Source organism: Etheostoma cragini, chromosome 4, assembly GCF_013103735.1.
Source record: "Etheostoma cragini isolate CJK2018 chromosome 4, CSU_Ecrag_1.0, whole genome shotgun sequence".
Taxonomy (NCBI): Eukaryota; Metazoa; Chordata; class Actinopteri; order Perciformes; family Percidae; genus Etheostoma; species Etheostoma cragini.
In genome coordinates this window covers 23,763,846-23,774,590 of record NC_048410.1, presented here as the reverse complement: position 1 = coordinate 23,774,590, position 10,745 = coordinate 23,763,846, and the positions used below count along the sequence as shown (strand labels likewise).

At 40.2% G+C, this 10,745-nt stretch overlaps 2 protein-coding genes across 2 annotated transcripts in view; one reads left to right on the top strand and one right to left on the bottom strand.

Moving 5' to 3' along the window:
- Positions 1-1,206: 1,206 nt before the first annotated feature.
- wu:fb55g09 lies at positions 1,207-2,398 on the bottom strand. Its single transcript, XM_034868985.1, has one exon. It carries the CDS (start codon positions 1,945-1,947, stop codon positions 1,294-1,296), a length of 654 nt encoding a protein of 217 aa, XP_034724876.1. The 5' UTR covers positions 1,948-2,398; the 3' UTR covers positions 1,207-1,293.
- A 4,096-nt stretch (positions 2,399-6,494) lies between these two features.
- nisch (nischarin) overlaps positions 6,495-10,745 on the top strand; it is a 32,628-nt gene continuing 28,377 nt past the window's right edge. Inside the window, exons 1-3 of the mRNA XM_034868943.1 lie at positions 6,495-6,731; positions 8,207-8,290; positions 9,251-9,433. Of these exons, the coding sequence (XP_034724834.1) occupies positions 6,651-6,731; positions 8,207-8,290; positions 9,251-9,433 (348 nt within the window). The 5' untranslated portion in view covers positions 6,495-6,650. The remainder of the gene's footprint in view (positions 6,732-8,206; positions 8,291-9,250; positions 9,434-10,745) is intronic.

The window sequence follows — 10,745 nt, the reverse complement described above, 5'->3', positions numbered from 1 at the left end:
TATGTCGCTATCAGCTGGCACATAGGCACGATTGCAACTTGTTCAATATTGATCATGTGTTGGCAGACGGCGCGATCCATTTTGTCTAAAAAAACTTTGTTCACAAATGTTTGCTTAAGTGTTGCGTGATTCAGTGCAAACGTGCATGGAAACCCCTTAAAATGTCTAAAATTAATTCAATATTTGATTGCAAAACAGCATGTGACGTCATTACTGGACAATGCCAAGGTGCTCTTGAGCAAGGCACCAAACCCCCAACAGCTCGGGTGCCTTTCAATGGGCAGCCCCCCCCCACTCTGACATCTCTCCATTAGTGCATGTATAGGACCTGAGCATGTGTGTGTAATTTAGGTAATAAGAGTGTCAGTTATAACTCCCCCTTTTGGGACTAATAAAGGATATATTGTTACTATTATTACGCACATTTGTTAATTTGCTTTAAAGCCGTTGTATGGAAACACACTTTCACCAACTTTATTTACATGAGTTTTTTTTTTAACCTAACTTCAGATAATTAGATTGACAAGTGGATGGAAACTTAGCTAGTGTTTCCAGCCAGTACCAAAAAGAAGGATTTGTGGTGGGGGTTAGTGTGCTGAAGGGAGGGGGACGGGAGGAGGAGGAGTAATAATACTTAAATAAAATAAAATGACAGCACCCGACATTGCTTAGAGCACTTTTAAATGTGCATTATTCACATTAATACATTGACCCTGATAACTTTAGTAAAAACTCATTTAAACTCGTATATCCACAAAGACAATATACCAATGTTACATCAATGACATATTTATTTTTATTCTGTACAATAAAAAGCTTTTTTGATCATGACACTCTACTACAGCCAATCATCTGCAGCCTAATCCAGCCAGCTCAATGCTGATTGGCCTTGTGGGCTCACTCCCACCACCCAACCCATCTCCCTTTCTGTGCAGCAGCACAACAACAACAACAGAAAGGCAGCACTTTACAGCACTCGGACACATTTTACATGACAAAACATGAAAAAATTTAAAAAATATCCATCTTAATTATGGAATCATTTCACTCAAACAGCATCTTCAAAAAAGAAGAACTAAGGCATAAACTTCATGTGTAGCTTATGACGAAAATGACACTTTAAAAAAATAAGTTTTGATAAGATTCCTCTGGTGGTAAATAACATAGCACGTTAAGGCTAAACGACTTGATAGGATGGATATTTGAATTCCCTGTGAACATGAAGCAGAACAAACCTGACCCCGTTCAGTCTGAGGTTTGAGTTTCACAGTGCTGGGAACAAAAAGTTTGCCTTCAGGGTGTCAGGATGTCACAGAACTCAACAAAGTCCCTCTGCATGAAATTCTGGCTCTGAATCAGGTCATCTTCAGAGGGGAAATACTGCATGCTGTCCTCCTGCAGACGCAGACTGTGATCCTGCAGATGCAGACTGTCGTGCAGTACCACAATCTGACCGGGTGGCGCTGTTGAGCCGTGTGGGTTGGGACTGTCCAATAGGGCTCCTCTTGCATTCTCCAGGACGCCCAGGTATGAGTCCATGTCTGTGAGCTCCAAGTCGCTGTCGGAGCAGCTGCTGCTGTCGCTCCCCACTGAGTCGGAGCGCATATGCAGCATCTGGTACTTCTCGTGCATTAGAAACTGGTTGGTGTTCTTGGGGGCCCGCATCCCCCTCGCTCGGTTTCCTTTGACGTTAACGGGCCGGAGTGACATCACCGGCCTCTGGAAGTGTTGTGGCTGAGGGTAACGATGAGGAGGGTGACGTTGAGGGTGCTGGTGGTGATTGCGCCCTTTAGGCCACCCTCCCTGCCCTGTCCTCCGGCCCTGCAGGCGCCCCTTGCAGCTCTTGGACCAGCCGTGTTTCCTACGAATGGAAGGGTCCCTCTGTGGAGCCTCTTTCCCATCCTGCTGCTGCTGACAGCTCCTTCTGCACATCATCTCTGAGAGCATTTTCTTGTCGTGGTTGCAGTCGCCTTCCTTCCTCCCTGCTGCTCTCCTTCACATCCCTGCTCGGTGGCCCACACAACGAAGAGAGGCTGGTGTCTGTTTTTCTGGTTTAGGTCACAAACGACCACCTCTCTGTCAGTCTACCTTTTCACTATTCTGTCGCGTTTTTTCTTGACCTCTGGCTTTGGCTGATGCATCGCCTGCTCTTCCTCCCCTTGCAGCAGCAGCTTGCCTGCTCGGCTGGCTCCCTGTCACGCCCTCCTCTGTCTTTCTAATGTCTATTCTTAATCTCTCTGAAAGTCAAACAAGCTTCTTACAGCTCTGATTAGTGAACTTAAATGAGCTGTTAAAGGGGGTTTGAAGCGTACTCTAGTTGACTTAAAGCTATTATTTTCTCAGTTTAAGGCCGCTAAATGCAGTGTACTCAGCTCCGACCAACACGGACTGTGGCTCTGCCTTCCTCTCGGAGCATGGATAAAGAGCTGGAAGGATCCATTCAGAGGTTTACCAACAGGAGGGTTGTGTCTCGTTAGCAGGGTTAAATACTACGACTAATGACACTTTAATGTGACAGATGTCTATAAAATATTTCCTTCATCCAGGTCTATAACATTGTTATAATCTACATCTCGGCTTGCAGGTGGCTTACGTTGTGTTGTCGTGGTAAGAAGAATTACGGTACTCTCCCCAGCAAGATGGTTCCCTCCGCTTCAGTTTTAGCAGCTGAAATCGGATCCACAGCTGCTGCTGTTACTCCTCCCCGCCCCTCTGACAACAGACACACATCCAGCACGTAGACCTCGAGCCCAGCACAACACAACACCCAGCAGCGCTGGGCAACGACGAGAGAGGAAGTTACTGTAGTATTAAAAACAGTGGATAGTTATTGTGTCACTCACATACAAGTACCCCACCCACAGGACCTGTAAAAACAATGAAACTAAGGTTACAGTGGTTAACGTGTTCTTTGTGGTCCCTTGACTTTGCATCTTGCGCCATCATCAGGTCGAACCTTTTTTGAATTTGGTACTTTGAATCCAATTCCTGCTAAACTAATGACGTTTCTATCAGCCTGAGCTGCACTTTGTGTTTAATGTTAATGTTATTAGCATGCTAACCATAGACTGTATATTAAGTCTGTTATTAAAGTAACATGGTGAGCATGGTGATAAGAATGCCTGCTAAACGTCAGCATGTTAGCATTGCATGCTGACCTTAGCATTTAGCTCCAAATACGGCTGTGTCTGAGTACAGCCTACAGTTAGGTTTATTTAAAATTATCCAACCAGAAGAATTTATCCAAAATAAAGGACTTTTACTTAAAAAAGTACAGCCCCTTAAACAATATAGAAGCAATAAAACTTGAAATTTTTCTTCAATGTCACCTAAATCAAAGGACAAAGAATGTCCCTAGAGACCATCAGACCTGATGAGGTCTGCTCCCTGAAGCTAATATGGGCACAACTGTACAATTCAGTTCAGTTCTAATAAACAGTATCAAGTAGTCAATGACACAACATATGGAGAATGTAGGTTGGCAGCTGCTCTAGTGACCCCATGCGGCTGTGATGTAAACTAACAGTTTGAAGCAGAAGGATCCTAGCAAATGAGCATTATAGCATTTGATATAATTGAATTCTTACAACTAGTGCTGCTTAAAATGCAAAATATAAAAAGAAAATATTTCTGGAAAATGAATTGATGTACTGATGCGTGCCATCCTAGCCACAGTAAACATTCTAGGACAGTGAGTTTAAAAAAGAAAAGAAAAATGATTGCATTTTGTTGTAAAAATGAAGTTTAAGATTATTGGTAAAATGTTCAGAAAACTACAATAAACATGACAATATTATAGAAGAGTTAAAAACTAATTGTAGAAAAAGAAAAGTAGACCAAGTAAATAAATCAAACAAAATGATAATATACAAAACTGTAATTACATAAAGGTGTGTGGCTATTACCAACATAAAGTACTTACATATCCTTTAATGAGGTTATCGTTTTAATGTAAGAGATCATATAGCTAGTTGCACAATATACATTAAAGATTGGTTTTACTATTTCAAACTATTTGTCTAGTAAGAATTTGCAAAGAGTATTTCTACTAACTGTGGTATTGCTTTTGCTTTAATATTGTATTGGGTGCTTCTTCTACATCTGCCTTGGTTCAGCCGACTCATGTTGGTAAAATATTATCTTACTTTTATCTTTATTTTTTGTAAATCATGCGTCTTGACTCTCGCAGTTACTGAAACGGATTTGTGCATTTGTTGGTCATTCGGTCAATAGGTCAGAACACTCCTCCTCACACACATAGTAGATGGATTAAGTTTGTTAGTTCAGACCATAGACCCTTAATATTAATAAATATACAGTCTATGCTTTCAGACTGTATCTATTCTACCACTGTCACTATTGTTACTGAGCTGCTATTAATAAACAAAATCTTAATGTTAACGATTTATTATATAGTGATGGTCCAGCCACACAATATAAACAGAAGGGCAACTTTTACATGATTTGCACGGAACCTTTCAAAAAGGGCTTCCAGGGGACTACGTGGAACTTTTTCGAGGCCAGTCACGGAAAGGGTGCTCCGGATGGAGTGGGGGGGGGTTCATTAAAGAGGTCAGCCGACCTCTTAGTCCGCCGTGGGAGAGACATTACTGATGCAATGTCTTTCTATCAGGCATCCTAAAATATCGAGACATAAGTTGTCTCTGCCAAGCAGCTGAAGGCGTGTGGGATTGTCCATGTCATGGACTCCAAGAAGTCAGCCTCCCGACAATGTCGGCTAATGGCTGTGATCTCTCACCTCCACATCAACCAGGTGTCATCAACCCGGGTACCTCAGCTCCACTTCGTCCAGATGTTATTGAGTCTCACCACAGTGGACATTGGTGCATCGTGAACTATGACGAACAACCATTCCCTGGCATTATACTGGAGGTCGAAGAACATAATGTGAGAGTGAAGTGCATGCACAGGAATGGAGTCAACAAGTTCTACTGGCCAAGCCCAAGAGAGGATATCAACACTTATGGAGATGACCAGATTGTTTGTCTGATGCCAGAGCTGTTGCCAGTAAACAAAAGAGCAGTCCAGCTTGACCACAATATCTGGAAGTACTTGGAGGAGCACCTAAATGTGTGAAAGTGGCAGATTTGAACTGGCTACTAGTGAAGACACCATCAGTGGCTAGTAAGCAAAGAGATTGGCTAGGAAATAACAGCTGGACACAATAAAATGGCAAAGACACATCATAAGTAAAAGTGAAGAACAGTTAGTATAGGAAATGTTCCATGAACTTAGGTTTAACTGCATTCAAAATGTTCATATCAGTGCTGTTGGGAAAACAGTTTTAGTTAACGTTCAATGTTAACTAAATGTTCAACGTTCAATGTTTCTAATGTTCTAGTGGACATGACAGTGTTGTTTTAAAAGTCAATAGGCTTCATCTTTTGGTCTAAATCTGACCAATTGCCTTCATTTTATTGTTCATATTAAATTAACACATGTTATAAAATCTGAAATTATTCGTAAAGTTAAATATTGGTAATAAATTGATAAAAATTGTTTGAAATAATCGTATGTTATGTCCTTGGTTTCACATTGCGTCAGTGGTGTTACATTGTGTCACTGGTGTTACTGCATGGCAAATTGGTGTTCTGGCATCAGAGTTGCCCAGTTTCACAAAGTATGTTTTTTGTATCCACCTAAATACTGCTGCATTCATTAGTAGGCATTTTAAGGATATGATCATTTCATTTTGATCACTCAACCTCAATTATTTCTAATTTAACAACAAAAAACACAATGTTGGAAATAGAAAAATGTCACACAAAAGAACTGTAAACATACCTGTTTAAAGTAAATTGTTACTAATCAAGACAATTACTTAATATAACATTAACTTTTTCTATCTTTGATTATGTATGCAAATTAAATAGTCAAATTACATTCTGGAAAGCCTGAATTGTCATCTAAAATATAGGTAAAACCAGTGACAAAAAGGCAGCACAAGCATTTTTTTATGTAATAATGTAAAAAAATGCTGTCATTTAAGTTGATTTATAAAGTTTAGATGTAACAATTATCTGACTTAAAATTTTGGTATAAAAAAAAGAATTACATTTTTAGAAAGTTGTCTGTTCCAAAAGCCACCATTTTCATAGAATGACCCATTAGTATTTGAAAGATGAGACATGTTTCTATTATCGGACATATAGCTTGGAGCGAGAACGCATGTTTGTCCTTTTACTTTGTTTTCATATATATTTGACCGTCATTATATGTGTGGTCTTCCTTGTCTAACTCATAAAATTTTCGTATATAAAACATTCAACAAAAAATATTTTTTTCCTGAAACGAAAACGTTGTGAAATCTGTCCTAGAAGAACAGTAGGCCTACATAAAGTTTGAGCATTTTGAAAGCAGTCAACTTTGCGTCTAGCCCATAGACTATATTGATATCAAATATCGTTATTATGAAGGGTCTAACCATCTAACTATGGTCTAGCCTGCCGGAAACAAGAAGAAGAAGAAGACGAAGGAGAAAGCAGTCAGCTGCTTCGTTCAGCATCACAACAAACATGGCGTCAGGAGGCGGCTAACTGAGAAGAAAAGCTGGGGATCCTCCAAAGCCGATTTAGTTAAGAGTTGTATTGCTTAATAACAGATAACATTTGCTTCAGCTTGATCTCAAGATGGAGCCCACCCCGTATCGAGAGGAGGTTTCGGAGAGGAAAGTGTGTGTTGTCGGATCGGAGCTGGTGGAAAACTATACTGTAAGCTACGTCCGGGTGCCTCTCTTATGGATGCTAGCCTAGCGCCAGTTAGCTAAGCTAGCTCGTAGCTACCCTTAGCCTCAGATCTGTCAAAGTGACAGTGAGTTAATGTTGAAGAAATTGCTCCTTCAATGCAATACATAAACTGTTCAATTATTGTACGTTTTTGGTTAGTCGTTAGGTCTTTATGTTCCTAAGACTGGACTAAAAATAAGGACACAATTGATTAGCTAACTGCTAACTGCCGTTAGCCATTTTTTTTCTTCCTAGGATTGCGAGGGTATGACCCAACCTATCCTTCCTCTGATTGGCTAGCACTCTCTGCCTACTCTTGTTGATTTGTAAGTTTAGACCAATAGCAGTGGTATTGGTTAGGGTTAGGGTTCATGATTTCAGGGTAAGCCAATCAAAGACGGAGGAGGGCGGGACAGGGAAATGCTTTCGCCCTCCTGGGGAAAAACACACTCGCCTGCCGTGCAAACTGAGCTGTCACAGAGTATTCACAAAGATGACAGACCTGACAGCACACTGCGGCTTTTAGTGTCTCATAAAATATAATATTTAATGTCTATGTGTTGTAATCCTCGCACGTTTACGTGATTGTTCATCCCCATTGATGAATGGTTCACCCCTAGACTGCAAACTAAGTGTTTATCCGTGCATGAATTATTTTATTATAATATATTATCCATTATTTATTTTTTACGTTCATTTTTTTATGTCAAAAACAATAGTACAGAACAGCAACATCATTGGCAGGCACGATGGCATTCACAATATGGAGATGTTAAACTGTAATCTCTATAGAGTTTGGGGAACTCTCCCCAAACACATCTGCCATGTTCAAATCACCAAGTCAAAACCTTCCTTTTTTAGAGCTTTGAGTGTTGTATAATGCACCATATAAATAAAAACAGATTATTAATATTGTCTAATTTTCTTTTCTTTCCTTAAATTTAAAAACATTTTCATTTAAGCAACTTTTGTCCAGGAAAATAATTCAGTCAGGTATAATAATTTCTAGGGGATCAAAATTATGACTTATATTAATTAATAGGGGTGTCAAGATTTTGACTTTCTAATTGACAAAGTCAAAATATTTAAGACCTATTTGTTTAAGCATTGTTGAATGAAGCCCTAGATCTAAGATTTTCATTGGCGGCAACTGTTCCTTTACATTGTTGTGCATATTACCATAAAAAAACTTGAATTATGAGATGAACTCAAAGGTTCACTGTCTGCTTCCTGGAACTGTTCTTGAGTTTTTAGCACATGGATCTGCATAGATAACATGACCCAAGTATGAAACTTAGTTCGCCTTAGCAAGTGGTTGCTTGCATATAGGAGAAAATGGTTCAAATATGGTATTTGGTCTTTCTCCTTTTAATTATTGGAGAATCCATGCAGCTCAGTGAGCAGTTCTTTAATTCAGACAGGTTGTGATAATCACTAAGTGTCCTGCTGTGCTGGTTCAGGTCTACATCATCGAGGTGTCGGATGGAGAGCACAGATGGACTGTGAAGCACCGCTACAGTGATTTCCACGACCTCCACGAGAAGGTAGGTCAGCGGTGATTCGTCTGCTTTGTGATAGGCAGGATCCCTTTCACCAAACATATATTGTGTAGTCCTTCCAGGTAAACCAGCAGCACAACACATGGGTTTTTGTTTTAAATTCAATCTAGCGCTGTGATGCATGAAGTAGGCGTTCTTACTGAGTGAACCAACCATATGAAATTGTTAAAATTCTATATAATTATTAGAGATTCACAAAATTGAATTTTAGGGCCAGTAACTGCCTTGCATTGGAAAAATGTAAAGAGGAAAATGAAAACCTTTTTCTTATATTTTCCAAATGTCAATACAACCCTTTCAAATAATTTGTAGTTACCATAAGGATGGGCATTTTATTGACATTCTTTATTTTGCATTTGATAACACGCAGCAATGTAACTGGTATGTTCGTTTACTCACCTGTGTGGTATTTTTCTTATTATACCTATACTAACAATCATAAAGGAGCCACACCACACAGCTTTTGTAAGTAAAGGCTTCACATTATTCAATGCAATGGCCACAGATATATTATGCATCCCCACTCAGTACTAACCATAATGCATTGAGTCATAGATGCACCACATGCGAGTGCATTATTGCACAACTTTGATGAAAATATGTTACCAACTCAATGTTGACTGTGACTGATAGCAATCCTCACTGTGTGTGCACTTCTTATCTCCAGAACTAGGTCTGCAATTAATAAGTCTTAGTTTAAATGAATGTTTCCATTTTATTTATTTTTTTTAAATGGTAAAAATCTCCATCACAATGTTCTAGAGTTTAAGGTCTTCAAATGGCTTGTTTTGTCTGATTAACGTCCCTGATACCAAAGATATTCAGTTCACAATTGTATAAAACAGAGAAAAGCATCAAATCTTGACATTGGGGAAGTTGCACCCAGGCAAGGTTTGGCATTTTTGCCTTATTACGTAATTTTTTATCCTGTATGTTTCCCTTAAGCTGACGGCAGAGAAGAAGGTGGACCGACGGCTGCTTCCTCCAAAGAAGATGCTGGGGAAGAACTCAAAGAGTCTGGTGGAGCGGCGGCAGAAAGAGCTGGAGCTCTACCTGCAGACGTTGCTGCTGCAGTTCCCACAGGCCACCCCGACTCCGCTCGCAGTCTTCCTGCACTTTCACCTCTATGTGAGTACACACCGAGGCTCTTACAACCGCTGCACAGGCACAATACCCTGTTCAGGTGCCTCAGACTTCTAGTTGACACCTGACAGTACTCAGCCATCTGATACTTCAATCACATAAATAGGAAAATATAAGGCCGGCTACACGCTGGATACGTCGTGAGCGTGTCAGCTGCGTGTCAACAGGTTAGAGCTTACACACACCTGCGTGACACGCACGTCCCACGTGCGCCTCGAGCCACACGAAAAACACGAGCCGGCTAGAAAATAGAACCAACGCCTATTTTTCATGCAACACACGAGTATAGCAAATAGAACAGGGAAAGTATTTGTATTTGTGTCATTTTGACACATGTTGATGTTTGAAAGTTTATTAAGTATTTGACATTTTTACAATTTTCTTTTGGCCTTTTCCGCCTTTCATTTTTGACTTGACAGTTACAGTGGTGTGAAAAAGTGTTTTCCCCCTTCCTCATTTCCTGTTCCTTTGCATGTTTGTCACACTTAAGTGTTTCGGAACATCAAACCAATTTAAACAATAGTCAAGGACAACACAAGTAAACACAAAATGCAATTTGTAAATGAAGGTGTTTATTATTAAAGGTGAAAAAAAATCCCAACCATCATGGCCCTGTGTGAAAAAGTGATTGCCCCCTAAACCTAATAACTGGTTGGGACACCCTTAGCAGCAACAACTGCAACCAAGCGTTTGCAATAACGTGCAATGAGGCTTTTACAGCGTCCTGGAGGAATTTTGGCCCACTCATCTTTGCAGAATTGTGCTAATTCAGTTAAATTAGAGGGTTTTCGAGCATGAACAGCCTTTTTAAGGTCATACCACAACATCTCAATAGGATTCAGGTCAGGACTTTGGCTAGGCCACTCCAAAGTCTTCATTTTGTTTTTCTTCAGCCATTCGGTGGTTGACTTGCTGGTGTGTTTAGGATCATTGTCCTGCTGCAGAACCCAAGTTTTTTTCAGCTTGAGTACACGAACAGATGGTCGGACATTCTCCTTCAGGATCTCTTGGTAGACAGCAGAATTCATAGTTCCTTTTATCACGGCAAGTCTTCCAGGTCCTGAAGCAGCAAAACAGCCCCAGACCATCACACTACCACCACCATATTCTACTGTTGGTATAATGTTCTTTTTATGAAATGCAGTGTTCCTTCTACGCCAGATATACTTGGACACATACCTTCCAAAGAGTTCCACTTTTGTCTCATCGGCCCACAGAATTTTGTCCCAAAAGTCTTGGGGATCATCAAGATGTGTTGTGGAGAAATTGAGACGAGCTTTGATGTTCTTTTTGCTCA

What these genes read in the sequence shown, in the direction of transcription:
- wu:fb55g09 (XM_034868985.1), bottom strand. Translation starts at nt 1,947, where the DNA reads ATGCTCTCAGAGATGATGTGCAGAAGGAGCTGTCAGCAGCAGCAGGAT.